The 15824-nt window shown below is 34.7% G+C and overlaps 1 protein-coding gene across 2 annotated transcripts; it reads right to left on the bottom strand.

The window, feature by feature from the left end:
* Positions 1-1356: 1356 nt before the first annotated feature.
* Positions 1357-15424, bottom strand: LOC148956275 (uncharacterized). Of its 2 annotated transcripts, none has more exons than XM_089101431.1 (4): positions 15159-15424; positions 10493-10693; positions 5757-5985; positions 1357-1539 (listed from the first exon to the last, which is right to left on the bottom strand). In XM_089101431.1, exons 2-3 carry the CDS (start codon positions 10652-10654, stop codon positions 5797-5799), a joined length of 351 nt encoding a protein of 116 aa, XP_088957557.1. In that variant the 5' UTR covers positions 10655-10693; positions 15159-15424; the 3' UTR covers positions 1357-1539; positions 5757-5796. The 2 variants fall into 2 exon arrangements, with proteins under 2 accessions (XP_088957557.1, XP_088957631.1); XM_089101505.1 differs by lacking the exon at positions 15159-15424 and adding an exon at positions 14031-14097.
* Between the last annotated feature and the right edge of the window lie 400 nt (positions 15425-15824).

Below are 15824 nucleotides of genomic sequence, written 5' to 3'. Positions count from 1 at the left end.
TTATTGATAATCTTGCTTCAAGTGGCATAAGCACTTACTTTCAGTACATTCCTAGCCACTCTGGCATAAGTGGTAATCATCAGGTTGATGAAATAGCAAAAAATGCTCTAAATATTGACCAGCCAAGTGGGAGACCAATCCCAATTAGAGATATTTACCGATAGAGGCTATCAGATATTAATTTTAATAAGATTAATCCTATTCTTTCCCCCTTTCCCAATAAGTATCTTTCTAAAATTTATCATAGAATTCGTTCTGGAACAAATGGACTAAATTTCCTTGCATTCTCATATAAGATTTCTAATTCAAGTGGTTCAATTCCCCTGTCCCCTCTTTGCAGGCATTGTAATATGAATAATGAAACAATTGACCATTGCCTATTTGAATGTAATATGCTGACGTCTGCACAACATACCTTGCTTTCTAAACTGTTAAAATACTTCAAACACCACAAAATCCCACTATCAGTCAAGAGCCTAGCCAACTATACCTGCACACAGAGCATAGAAATCGACATCTATCATCTTATATTTGAACTCCTAGAGTCGAAAGATCTGCTGAAAGATATCTGAATATATCTAATAAATATGAGGCAATCAAGCCAGTAGCTCTGTAGCCCACAGAGTGAAGCAGAAGGAAAAGGGCTTAATAGTTTTACTGAAAAGCCCGCCTGCTGTAAAATAGAAGAAGAAGAATTTTTTCCTAAATTAGCTAGAGTAAACTTAATGTTGATTAAAAGTTAGTTTGACGGCAGAATCACTATTCTAGAACACTTCATTCTAGAATCACTCTAGAATGGAAGTCTGTGTCAAGGCCAAACGTAATTTAAATTCTCTTTATTTTTTTTGTGAAGATCAAGTGTTTGTAAAAGGCAACATTGATGAAAATATTTTTGGATGAAATCAAAGACAGATAAACACAAGCACAAAATTTACCAGTCAATCATAAAAATGTTCAGTTACGACATGTATATTATGTATCGTTTGTCTAATGAGGGGGACTCCTTTTGATTTTAAAGCACCAAGAAAAACAAAGCGAAACAAACATAACCTTTATAATTACAATCAAGGCCGAGTCTACTGGGACGTAGTCAGAATTTGAATTTGGGAGTTCTCATTGGAGGGGAGAGGAGGAACTATAAAATATGTCTTTAAGGGCACAATATAATTGAAAAGTAGATGTTTCTATTTAGTTTTTAACATCAGGGAAGGAGAAGACACTGACTCAAGAATTGCCTTCTGGCTACACTACTATACGCTAGACAAAGATTTTCAGAATTCTGCTTGAACCGTCATTAGAATGTCGAGCCTATGTTTACTAAACATTATATTTCTTTTACTTAAACAGTAGAGAATACTCATATATATGTTTTATTGATTTCAGTTACAAGAATCACAGCATATGATTGTCAAACAAGGCCCATTTGATATTAAGTAGACAGAGAGGACTGATACTCGTATTTTCTCACCAGCAGGCTTTGGGACTCGGAATTCATTTTTCCTGACACCAAAAGATTTTGGCAGTCGATGGCTCTAACAGCTATAAAATAATTCAAATCAATAAAAAATATTTCAGTTCCATCAATCCTTAGTTAGTTGGCCCTCTATATCTATATAATATGTCTATGAACAAGGCACACAGAATACAAAAGAATATCGTCTAAGGAGAGAAAGAAATTTCAGATTTTTTTAATAAAAAGACATACTGAACAATACCTTCCGAATCATATCTATCTGCTAGAACGAATGTTAGTAACTTAAAAAATACATACACTTTTCCTAAATAGAGCATTCGCAATTATGTGTGATCAAAACCATATTCAGAAAAATAGTTATCAATGAGAATTGACTTTCATCGAAAAATTCACCAGGTAACTCAACCTTTTAAGACCCCCGATGGATTACTACGGTTTTGAAACGAAGTTTTGGAGAAAACTTTCGTCTATTCTTATATCTACCTTAAAATGCAGTTAAAAATAATATTTATAATAAAAACGTTTCTCTGACTCGTAAATTTGTCTAAAAAACACCGGTTCAAAAAAAAACAAAAAAAAACGTGCGTATAATAAGAAATCCAGAGGAAGATCCCGATGATGGTCGGAATTATTAGCAAAAGCATAACACAAAAAAGAGCTAACCAAACACTTTGTATTCACGAATCTTTTTTTAAACGTTAGTTGAATAATGCATAGATTTATCATATACCATAGTAATACGGGTAATTATAATAAAAAAATCAAAAATTGTCACAGGTTGTCTGTATTTAGACTTAAATTTCAAATGACAGGGATGTAAGTAAGTGTGACGGCACTAGACCCTTAAGGTCCAAACCGGGGGTGCTGATGTCCGTTTCGTGGCCCTTCAGCCAGGAAGTACAATGGGGGGTTGGGGGCCAGCCATCCTGTGCTTTCCCACACCCTTCCTGCTTACCTTCCCCAGATTTCTCCAGGGATGACTATAAAATGAACCATGCTTATTCACAGCATATTATATTTAACATATATTTTTATTATCTGTTGTATGATAAGGAATTGGGAATGGAAGGGCCTCACATGCTTGATAAGTCTGAGATCTCTCTTCATCTAAATCTGGGCCTTGTCCGCATAAAGAGAAGCAAGTTCTTCAAATGCCTCTCCAAATTTGCCTAAAGTAAGATTTGATACCTTATGAATTAACTTCAAGTACAAGAATTCAACTCCTTTAATTTTTCTTTTTGAGGAAAGTGGGATGGTTAAAATTTTTATAGATTTACAAGACCTAGTTACTTCTTTATTGTTTTTTTTTTTTTTGGGGGGGGGGGGTGATAGGGATAACAAATTCACATGAAATATGAAAAACTTTCTATGTGACGAGATGGGAGCACCAAAACAAGAAAATGATTGATTTTCCCATCGAGTTGCTTCAAAAGAACATAAGTTCGACAAAACTTCCTAACTTCATATGCGTCATTTAAAACTAAATAAGAGATATGTAAATATGTAGGATGGTGAAAGACAAAGAAGCATATATTATTACCCACAGAAACGCATGTATTCCCTAAAAATATCTTTGAAGCTGAAATCTTCATTTTTCACAGAATTCAATTTTCCATAAAAAGAGGAGAGTAGTAGTTCTTTGGACAAACCTTCTTTCTAGTTATATCAAAGGATTTTCCCAGTGAATGGTGAAACACATCTGACGCAATAACTTGTCAGTTTTTCGGGAATGGCGAAAATTCAAATCAACACCCCCTCTTCAAAACCAAAATTTTTGTTTATCTAATTCCCCTCGAGAGATTACATAAGGTGGATCAAAAACAGAAAATAGGTGAATTAGATATGAACTATAAAATATTTATCGGCAAAAACGCGAAGAAACCCGAGATTTTAGGAGAGAGGGAGGGAGAAAACACGTATGCAAATGTAGATGAACACATCATTAAAAAATATATGAATCATCTCGACTAATATAGTCCGGGTGACTTAGGGATGTCAAAAAGTCAAGTGAATCACTAGTATTATCAAATGACTATCATTACTGACTAAAATGACCATTAAAATAGCAGGAGTGGAAGCACAGACAACGCATAATAACGCGAGCATTAATTCTCGACGAATTAACTTACAAGCACTGTCGTTTTGAAATTATTGACTACAGCCACGAATAACAATCTAAGAGTAAAAGCACAGACAGTTCAATACGTAATTATCAACTAGTTAACTTAATCACCAATACTATAATTATGAGTATCATGACTGACTATAACAAAGATCAACATTATGATTAGAAGCATTGATAAAGCATAATAACGCAATCTGTCATCCTTGACGAGTTAATTGCAGTACCCATAGACAACACATGACAACGCGAGCGGTAATTCTCGACAAGTTAACTGAATCAGAAGCAGTATCAAATGAGCATCATTATCAAGGAGGCACACTTGTGCCTCTTTAAAGAGGCGACCCACCACAATGTTAAGCGACTTCCGGTCCTAGCGGTCGCAGAGAGACGGCGGTGATCACATTTTGTAGCCTAAGCTCAAACTAAGAAACATGCAAAATTTCACAAACCCACCCCCTCCCACTTTATCTTCATGGGGGAAAGTGGGCCGGAAGTTTAAAACCTCCCACAACAGCCCCCCCTTTAACGTTGTCCGACCGGGCTGAAAATTAGAGGATAAGCTTTCCTAGGGTCAGGAAGCTTATCCACAAAATTTCAACTAAATCCGATTACTCCTTCCCTGTTTTCCAAAAACCAAATATAGCCACTTAATGTTCATCTTTTTTTTTTTATCTGCCACGCCTACAGGCCACAGTTGGCAACGGATCCGGATGAATGAGGACTCATCCGAAGCGGAATTCGATCTGTTAGAGCCTTTTGATATTTTCAGACCGAAAAAATTATCCCCCAAATTTACAGTTACGAAAAACCTCGTTTTCCTATGAGAGCCCATGTTAATTTTATCCACCACAGCCCCCTTTAACGTTGTCAGATCAGGCTGAAATTTAGAGTATAAGCTTTCCTGGGGCTTGGGACCTTATTTTCAAAATTTCAACTCAATCCGATTACTCCTTCTCTGTTTTCCAAAAACACAATGTCGAGTTTTTTTTTTATCTGACACGCCTACAGGCCACAGTTGGCAACGGATCCGGGTGAATGAGGTCTCATTCGAAGCGGAATTCGACCTGTTAGGGCCTTTTGATATTTTCAGACCGAAAAAAATAACCACCGAATTTACATTTACGAAAAACCTCGTTTTCCTATAAGAGCCCATGTTAATTTTTGAAATTCCTAAAAGCATAGTATTTCATTATTAAATTAGATCAAAATAGTCCTCTTAACCTGACAAGACCGACTGCAAGCTTTCAAAATTCCATCTCTTTCCCAGAAGTTTTTTTGTCGGAAAACGAAAATCTTATTTTGTATTTGCTTGCGTCGAAAATAGATTGCAGAGACTAAAAACAATTTAACAAGAGTCTCTGATGGTACAGTGGTCACTATTCTTGTCTGTCATGCGAAGGACCCAGGTTCGATTCCCCATCAGAGTAAATTTTTTATATATTGAATTTAAAGTAGTATCCCTTAAATTTAAAGTTTAAAAAAGAAACTCAGTTTCTTTTTTAAATCCAATCTATTAAATCTTTCGGCTCAACAGGCGTCTCCAGAAGAATATCACAGTCGGCCTTCAGCTTACAGGTAAGTCTCCACTGCTTTGATAACATGCCGTATACCTGCATGCTCGAAGAAAAGTTGAAAAAAGAAAATCTTACAGTGCATTTGATTTGAGTATTCAGGAACTAAAAGCCTTAACAAGAGAATCTTCAAAAGCGGGGGGTTTGGGGGGGGCGGTAGCCCCCCAACTTTAACTCCTGACACGATCAGCTAATAGTTAGTCAAGCAATAATAAGTAATAAACTGTACAAAAACGTGCAGAAATTATTTGAAAAAAACTACGTTTTCTAAAGAGTTAAAGAGGCTGAGTCACAAGTTCAAACCTACAGGGATTAAGAGGTACAGTTGGGGGGCAACCCCGTTCGTGTTGCAAAGCATTTCTTTCCAAGGGAAAAAGCGGGGGTTGAGGGGGGGGGGTGGAAGACCCCCAAAATAAAAACCTGACGGTACCTTGTTTTACTTAATTTGAATTTCCAGCTTCAAAATTTCATTGAATCCCATTTGGCTCGAAGGAAAAAAGTTTAAAAAAAGAATACATAAGTTTGGAAAACTTGTCAATTTGCATCTTAAAAGTGGGTGGAAAATCTCTTCAAAAAACTGACTTACCGAAACTAAAATGATGTCAACAGCCAGGTCAATTCTTGGATTATAAATCCTTCAGGACCTCGCGCACTGCAATATAGCCTTCTTTAGCTTCAAGCCTTTGAGCTTCCACTTGCTCCCTGATCATGCATATGGCAGATTCTTTGACTGGGGACAATGTGGGATTTATAATTTCGACGGAGACAGTCACCTGATGCGCATCATTCTGATGAAAACGGGTTTCAAAATCTTCCTAAAAGCAAATACTTAAGCCGTTAAAGCGCCATTATGCTTGTCTGAAATGTTACAGGTCAGGGCCGTATACAATTTTTTTTGGAGGGAGGATTACAAAAGGATATTTTTTCGGTGGTGACGGGTACAAAAAAAATTCAAAAACGCATAAATCTTTTTTTAGATTAATTTTTGTTACTTTTTCGCGAGTTGGGCAAAAACTATAACCCCCCCCCCCCCCACTGGATACAACCTTGTTACAAGTTATATGACTTTTTGACCTTTCAGCAAATCATCAAATAGTTAAAATACAAGATGAGGAAAAGGTCCCGAATAGCTAACCGAAACTTTTGGTCCATCAAGAAAAAGGTCTCAAATTTTCAAAGATAAGGTTAATCGAATTTCTTGGTCTCTCCTGCTAAGAGCTCAGTCCTGAGGAACGGCAAGTAATAAATTGAAACATACTATGACGAAAGATACGAAATATTTAATTCATTCGCCTGCCCCAAGAAGGATGTTCAGATCCCAATTGATTTGTTATCAAATCAAGATGTTCATCTGTAAGTGGAAAAACTGATTAATTGAATGTTTATGCTACCATATATAAAAATAGATGTTTATATTCAATTAAGAGTCAAAAAGTTATACTAAGACACCAATCTTGCTCATCTGACAGCCTAAAGCCCTTAGAATTTTTCACGTGAAAGCTGCTAACATGAGAGCAAATACTTGTGGTTTATATATTTTATGAGAGATAGACATGTAGATTTCTTACCAATAAGAGCATTAAACACTAGAGAAATATATATATATATATATATATATATATATATATATATATATATATATATATATATATATATATATATATATATATATATATATATATATATATATATATATATATATATATATATATATATATATATATATATATATATATATATATATATATATATATATGTATATATATATATATATATATATATATATATATATATATATATATATATATATATATATATATATATATATATATATATATATATATATATATATATATATATATATATATATATATATATATATATATATATGTGTGTGTGTGTGTGTGCTGACTAATAGCACAAAATGACAAATATAAAGGAGAAAAAGTACACATTTAGACTAGTTTTTAGCGACTAAATGAGAACAGATTTAAAACTCAACAGTCTAGAAAAATCAAATGAAGTAGGAAGAATAAGATGCAATAAAATCTAAACAATTTGCAACCTTTGATGATGAAGAAAAGGTCAGCATACTCACAGTTAAAACTCAACTGGGGAAGGTAGAAGGTTTTGCAAAACCAAAGGATGGCTGCCCCCCCCCCCACCGCATTGCGTTTTCTTGCTGAAGGGCCAGAAAACAGAGATCAGCACCACCAGTAGGAACTGTAAAGTCCAATTTCACATTCTTGACATTAATTTATGTTTCAATGCCATTGAAGGAAAAACAATAGTAAAGTGTACATAAAATTTTTTTTCTTCTGAGTACTGTAATGAAGAACGGGGACATAAATGACTTGTAAAATAGGTATAAGGTAGTGCAAGTAAATTAATTTTAATTAAAGTTTTAGAATTAAAAATTCAGTTAAATTTTAAATTCTCCATTTTTTTGGATCAATTAAGTTCTTGGGAAAATTAAAGTCTCACTGTTGATCATTTAGATTCAAAGAATATTTAAGAGAAGATAAGATTGATGTCTTGTCATTATTTTGTCTGAGTTTTAGTCATGGTAACAAATGTAAAAAGGAATTGTGGACCCAAAAAACTCTGGCTTAGAAAAAAACTGATACTAATTTAGTTTTCAAAACATACAAAAAACAAGCAAAAAAAAAAAATCTAAAAATAGAAAAAACGTGGATCACCGCATAATTGTGTCTATCACCATCCAATTTTATTTTGTTGCAGCTGCAGGAACTAGAGAATGGCCAGTGACAGTAGCTAATTTAAAAAAGGGAAAAATAAACTAAAGCTTAAAAGAATCACTCTTAGAGTACCAATTACTCTTGGGCAACAACCAAAGGTACAGAGCCTAGTCATAGAGGCTAGATGATACTAGATTGTAGGCTATTATTCCAGCAAGCTCAATGGTGGGTTTATATCAATATTTTTACAATGGATCAGGTACAAGATACTTAAAAATTAAACATACCATACAATCGAGAATCCAATGCTGTTACTGAATATAATAATAAATGTCAGCACAAAGTTCTTACAGTACAGTACAAAACTATAAAATTTTCGCATAACAAACATGTGATTGTTACGGTTTCAAAAAGCCTTACTTGCAAAATCATCTGTTATTTCATAAAAGAATTGAAAAATTAAATAAAGATGACTTAAAAGATGAATTGATTAAAAGAGATTCTGACAGGAACAGGATGTTCCTTGAAGAGGTAGTCTAACCCAAATAAAGTATCTAACAGACCAATTACAGAATCTAATGCAAGTTGTACTACACACAATTCAGCAGAAAGTACTGAAGAATTGCTTGTAAGAGGAACAAAACATTCAAGTTTAGGTCCAGGATACAATCAGCTGCACCAGCTTTTGAATGTTTAACAGTAGCATCAGCGTAAACGTGAATATAATTGGGAAATGGGTATTCACACAATTATCCAAGATTATCTTATGTTTTGAGCTAAATGGTATGATTTATTCTTTAGTAGCATGCATGCATGCTACTCAACAGGGGTCATCTCCAATGGTGGGGAATCATAGGTAGCACAATAGTGCTGCCTAAACAAAGAACAATGTTGGCACAATGTATTATATATTAATTTTTCTTTACCAGGGCACTTTGTATCAAAGAAGTTATCATAGAAACTTCAAAAAGGGCTCATTCAATTGGAAATTGAAAGGGCTAGTGCCATTTTTTAACAGTAGAAAGTGATTGAAGGGCAATGAACCCCCTCCCACGGCCATCAGTTCCCAAAACACATCCAATCAAAATTTTGAGATAGCCATTTGGTTCAACATAGTGTATGGAAAGAATGTCTGAGGATGACATCCCCCCCCCCACAGCACTCTCGGCACTATTTGTAAGTTATGTCCTGGGGGCATAAAAGTTTTTTTTTATAGAAAGAGTGGCTCTTTAAACTTCAGAGGGGGATCATTGGATTGGTAAACAGAAATTCCAGTGCCCTTTTTGCTCCAGAACCTTGGGGCAAGGGCTTAAAGTTATGTCCTGGGGGCATATAAGGTTTTAATGGAATGGGTGGTCATATGAAATTCAGATTGATCTCATTTGAATTGAAAATGGAATTTATAGTGCCCTTTTTAAGAGCAATCAACCCCACCCACCCCCCACCCCCAAAACAAAAATCCAAACAAAACTTTGAGGCATCAATTTTTATCAGCATTGTTGAAAGGTTAAGTAATTATGCATTTGGGGATGTCAACCCTTCCCCCTCCCCCCCCCCCCTATCCCAAGGCCACAGGTCAAGGGCTGTAAGTTATGCAATTTGTTCATTGTTTACATATTGTATATGTTATTCAGAAAAGGCATTCATGTTGGACTTCTACTTTCTAAAAATACAAAGGGTATTAAAATGGGTCTTTCAGGAAATGTTGAGAGGAGTGTTGAACTAAATCAAAACTTATTATGCGTACATGGGTTGTCAAAAGGTTTTATTTCAGGAATGACTGAGTATGTTAATTTAGAACTTTCATAAAATATAAGGGAGATGATCAATTGATCAAAAGGCCATATTTGCATGCTACTACTACAACTGCTGCTTTTAGTACTACCACAACTACTATTACTACTACAACTACTATCACTAAAACTACTAATTCTGTAGCAAGTACTACTAAGGCTGAGGATATTGGAAAAATATTTGAGAAACTGTTGAAGAGAAAGTTGAACTAAATCAAAACACACTAAGCATATACAGATAGCTGATAGGGCCCACCAACAATATTTTATGGAAAGCTTATTGTACTGAGAGGAAACTTCAGGGACATCATGAGTGGGATGTTCAGTTGACCAAGAGGCAAAATGTACCAGGTACTATTGCTACTACTACTAATAATAAACTATTACTGCTACTACTGTTCATACTACTACCACTACTACTTTGATACTAGTAAAATTAAGACTATGTATATGAAGGTGAAAATTTGACAGAATATTGAGGGAGAATTTGAACTAAATCAAATATAAAAATAATCAAGCATCTATTTGCCATCAAGCATCTATTTGCCATATTATGTAAAACCAAATTACTTCTGAATTCCTTTTCCATGCCAAGAGCCTGTAAATAATCAAACAAAGAAGCTGTTTCTTAGGGAATTTGTAATAAATATATTTTATTAAGTTTCTAATTATAGCTATTCAATGATATATACATTTCAGTTCATTTTGAATTTATTAACAAGCTATTAGTGTTATATTTTAACATAATAAACATCATTTCACCACTGTTTTTTTACCCTATTTATGTCAAAAGTTGAGAATGAATGTGTGATAAGAAAATACTCACTAACCTGTAATATAACAACAGATCTGGACTGACCACTCTGCAAAAGTCTTCTTTTGGCAGTGCTTATACTAATGCCAAGAGTTTCAGAGACTTCTTTCCATGTTTTTCCTTTTTCTAAGAGGTCAGTCAGCTCCTGCAAGCATAAGTTTTTCTTTGGGCGGGGCATCACACTCAATGGTATCTATTCCCTCTCTGTGATATATACCTTGGGAATACAAAAAAATTACATCAAAGAATTGAAATTATAATCAATTTTGGATTTTCCTTCTTCTAAGGTCATTTAAATATTTATATTTTTAGTTGGTAACAAATTTGTTGAGTTACATTGAAGCAGGATTTTTATCTAAACGTTAGTCCTTATCAAAACAAGGAATGCCAACATCTACCATTCTTTATCTATCAGTCCTTTTTAACTACTTAAAATCAAAGAATCCAGAGCTTCAGTAGTCATTTTTCTTCTCACTAAAAGAGATGCATTCAAATAATGTGCATTCAATGATTCTGACAAAAGAGATGGGATTTGCTTCAACAATGTAATCATGTTGCTGTCCAAGTGTTTAGACCCAATTTGCTTTTTTGCAATATACATTTTTTCCTCCCAAATTTACCCTACTATTCTCATTTTTCATTGATACTTTTGTTCAATCCAGACAAAAGTTTTGCTATTTAGCAAAAAAAAAACTGAAAAGGAATAGTTTCTTATTATTCACAAGTGTTTTTTTTTTCCAAATTTGGTAGCCACAAAAAGGGCCTTTGGTTTTATGGATAGGTAGGCTAGTGTAGGTAGTAGGAGATAAATCCAGACTATTGCATTTAAGTTGATAAATCCAGACTATTGCAGTTGTGCTAATAAATCCAGCATTTATTCACTGCTTATGGATCCATTAATTCACTCCAGAAATGTTTCCAGACAATTAATCACAGATAAGCAAAAACACCTTTAAAACAATTTTGTACTGGTTAAAATACCATCTCACTTTAACAGTTCCTTAGACTTTATTCACAGCACTGTGTTTCTATTTGAGGTGGTTTCCACATATATATGGAAGACAAAACTTGTTGAGTATTAAAGATACAATAAAGTCTCTTTAAACAGGTTCCAAATGGAAATAGTTTAGGGAATTCCACCATAAAACTCTCCATACATAAGATTGTGCCACAGAGATGGTTGATAATACTTATGTGAATCAATCCAAATAATTCTATGAGTGATATAATTATAATAAAATTAAAATCAATTTCACTATTATAAAACCCCATTAGTATCAGAGAACCACATTGTAGAGGTTTAAAGCCCTTATGTGCAAATGCTTGGAATTACAAAACAACAAGGAATTTACCTAAGGCTGTGTAATGTGTTTAGACCTTAAAAATACTTCAGCTAGCTAGGGAGAGAGATACCATTGCCCTCTAGAGTGAGAAGGAGTAGAGGTAGGTATTTCAAAATACTTTCCAAGGAAAAATTTTGTCTGTACACCCATCCTGGAAGTTTTCATTTTTCTAATCTAACTCCTTCCTAAGAAAACAAAAAGTACCTCCAACCAGAATTTTACCCAAAGGTTTTCTGATTTTGCTGGTTTGAATTATTTTTTGCAAGTAGTTCTCATAAAAATTTGTTTCATAATGCCAATTAAAATAAATCCCCATTAGAAGCACAAATATTTTGTTTATTGCCAAGAACTATGCTATTTCTACCCATTAGGGGGAGGGGGCTGGGGTACAACTATAACAGTAGTGACTACTATGTTTGGAAAGGGCAGTGAGTGGGGAGTGAAATTCCCCACTATTGAAATTCCCCACTATTGAAATTCTAACAATTTGACAATCTGATTTATGTTTTACAAGAAAATATTACTCATGGGTGCAGCAAGGAGTTGGTAGCACCCATACTGAAAGCTTTTCCCCTACCCCTTAAATAAAACTGTCACATCTCCCCCCCCCCCCCAAAAAAAAATATTCTTGGGCAGGTTTGTAAACATGTATTAGGGCTTATCCCAGTTTGTCTCTCAATCACTTGGACTGTCTGTCTTGGCTTTTTCTACAGTTTGCCATGTCTTGATGCCAGCAAAATACCTGATTTTAATTCAATTAAGTGAATTTCAATATCATTGAATTAAAATCAAGTATTTTGCAGGCATCAAGACATGGCAAACTGTAGAAAAAGCCAAGACAGGTTTGAATTGAAATCAAGTATTTTGTATGCACCAAGACATGGCTAAAGCCAAGAAAGATAGTCCAATTGATTGAGAGGCAGATCTGGCATAAGCCCTTTTTAGGATTGTATAAAACTAGGAACAGCCACAATGTAAGCCATCTATACAAAAAAATTGTAGGATGAGATATCATTCAGCACAAATTTGAAAACAGACAAAATGTTTATCAAAAGCATGGCTTTTCTAATAAATTTTATTGCAAAGTTGTAAAGAGAAGTGAGGATAAAGGTTCTCCCCCTAGAAAATATGTGGTACTGGTGCATTAAACATACTCTTTTATATATAGCTAAAGAAGTCAAGTTTGGTTAATGCTAATGAAATACAAATAGGATGAATATACAATAGTTTAGAAACAAATTTGGGCTATATATTTGAACATTAGGGGGAGGGGGTGTAAAGCATAGCATATGTTAAATTCATAACCTAGGTACCTTTTTCCTCCCCTAAACCCCAAAAAACAGTAAAGTTCTACGAAATCATATTATTGAGTTAGGACTGAAGTGAATACACCATTTTTTGCCTTTTTTTATGCTGATTACGAATATAATAAGCATTTCTATTGGAAATGAATTTCAGCCCCCCCCCCCTACATATGCCACTTAAGGGTTAGGTCTAGCCTATATAGGGGGGGGGGTGAAATCCATTTCCGATAGAAATGCTTATTATATTCGTAATCAGCATAAAAAAAGGCATCGAATGATGTATTCACTTTAGTCCTAACTCAGTAATATGATTTCATAGAACTTTACCCAAAAAACAACAGTTTAAATATTGTAAATACAATAAAAACTAATCTTTGCATTCCACTGGTCTCTTGAAATAACCAGTCTGGTGGGTTTTGTCTGTCATCAGGTGGGTTATGGCTCTAGACAATTGATTGGTTTCTTGGTAGCTGAAAGAGATTTGGGAATAGTCTTCAATGAAGAATTAAAATTCAACAAACACACCCAAACAGCGGTTGCCAAAGCATCTCAGACCCTTGGAATAATTAAGTGTACAGTACGTAGCAGATCATCTAAAGTCATGACGAAGCTGTACAAGGGTCTTTTACGACCATTGCTGGATTTTGGGATGTGTGTTGCCACGCCTCTGAATAAGAGTGACCAACAGAAAATAGAGTCTGTTCAAAGGCACACAGCCAAAGCTATTGATGGATGCAAGAACCTCAACTATCCATCCCACCTGAACAAACTACAGCTCCCAACACTCGTCTACAGACGAGTGTTGGGACCTCTTCTCAGAGTCCTTTACAACTTGACAAATCATTCAGGGTATTTATTTAGCCTTGTGTCACCTGATAAGGAGACATGTTAAGAAAACAATTCATACTTTAAAATATGTATAATGATCCTAGTTCTTATATTATCCAAGGGGAGAACCTTTTTCATCAAGCCTTTCCTCTAAAAATCCTCAAAAGAGAAAAAGTTTCCAAATATCACCATGTTTTTAATTCAATGTTTAAGTCTTTTTAAATTGCCGCCTAATAAGTTCTTTTATAGATAGCGTTCATGCGGGTCTTTTTAATATATTTTTTTAAAGAGCAGTGGCAAAGGGCAAATAGCAGTGGCGTAAATACAAAATATTAATAGCAGTGGCGAAAGGCGAATAGCAGTGGCATAAATACAAAATATTAATAGCACTGGTTAGCTTAGCTTTGGTTACAAAAGATGCACGGAATTTCTATAATTTCAATTTACCACTACTTTTTCTTTAAACATGTTTTTTGACACATGTGCTAAACTCTATCTATAAAACAACTTATTTGGCAGCAGTTTACAGCAGCAATTTCAAAAGACTTAAGCATTGAATTAAAAATGTGGTGAGATTTGGAAAATTTTTCTCTTTTGAGGATTTTTAGAGGAAAGACTTGATGATAAAGGTTGTTCCCTTGGATAATATAAGAACTAGGATCATTATACATATTTTAAAGTAAGAATTGTTTTCTTAACATGTCTCCTTATCAGGTGTCACAAGGCTAAATAAATACCTCATTCAGGACAAGAGGGCATAGTAAGAAGCTACTCAGGAAGATAGCTCACAGCAGACTCTGCAACCACTACTTCTCCAATAGAGGTGGGCCCCTGGAACAGTCTTCCCAATGCAGCTGTCACCGCTCCCTCTGTCAATGCATTCAAGATTGCCATTGATAAGAATTGGTCCACCAAACCATGGAAAACAGAGTGGGACGCCACCAAACCAGTGACTCCCCATCATCACTGACCAGCAACTCTACAGGATCTTTCCTTATTTTGCTGGACAATGCGATTTAATGTAATTAGTATATAAAAGTGTATGTTTAATGTACTTGTATCAAATATGTTAACTCAGATCATATTGCATATCATGTAAAATACATTCAACCAAACAATTGGGAAACTATAGCTTTCACCATTGGCCTAAAATTCCAGGGGACTTGTTGGTTCTAGGCTATATCAATATATTGACATGGTATTCCACCTTTAGACCACAAGCAGCCAAGCCCATTAGGCTTAGGTTTCACTTGCTTGCTGCTTTTAAGTCCAACCAAAATCAGTCCCAGATATTGTATATGTCTAGTGGACATTGTCTGTCACATGACAACCCAACATCAATCCAATCTTTCATCACTAAATTCTATGACCATCAATCTTAGTTCCACCAGGATCACAATCTTGGACTTGATTTAGCCTATTTAAAAAGAGTATTTAAGAGATAGGCTAATCTAATAAATTGTAAAAAGATCATTCAAAATTCACGCTATTAATGATTGTGACAAAGGAGATGGGTTTTGTGTACTTCACAATGCTTGAAAGGTATGTCAGCACGTAACTGTATAACGTTTTGACCCGATTTGTATGAAGGTCTAAATCGGGTCAAAACTTCCCAAATTCTCGTAAATAATTTTCCCAAATTTCGTTGAAATTTTCAATGAAAATTTGGGAAGTTTTGACCCGACGGTCTAAATCGGGTCAAAACTTCCCGAATTCGCGTTGATAATCAACGAAATTTGGGAAAATTATCTACGAGAATTTGGGAAGTTTTGCCCAGACTGTCTAAATCAGGTCAAAACTTCCCAAATTCTCGTAGAATTATCTATGAGAATTTGGGACGTTTTGACCCGATTTAGACCTTCATAATACATCA

This window comes from Artemia sp. Qi Xiang Cuo, chromosome 1, assembly GCF_049724085.1.
Source record: "Artemia sp. Qi Xiang Cuo chromosome 1, ASM4972408v1, whole genome shotgun sequence".
Classification (NCBI taxonomy): Eukaryota; Metazoa; Arthropoda; class Branchiopoda; order Anostraca; family Artemiidae; genus Artemia; species Artemia sp. Qi Xiang Cuo.
This window is presented reverse-complemented; position numbering and strand designations above follow the sequence as displayed.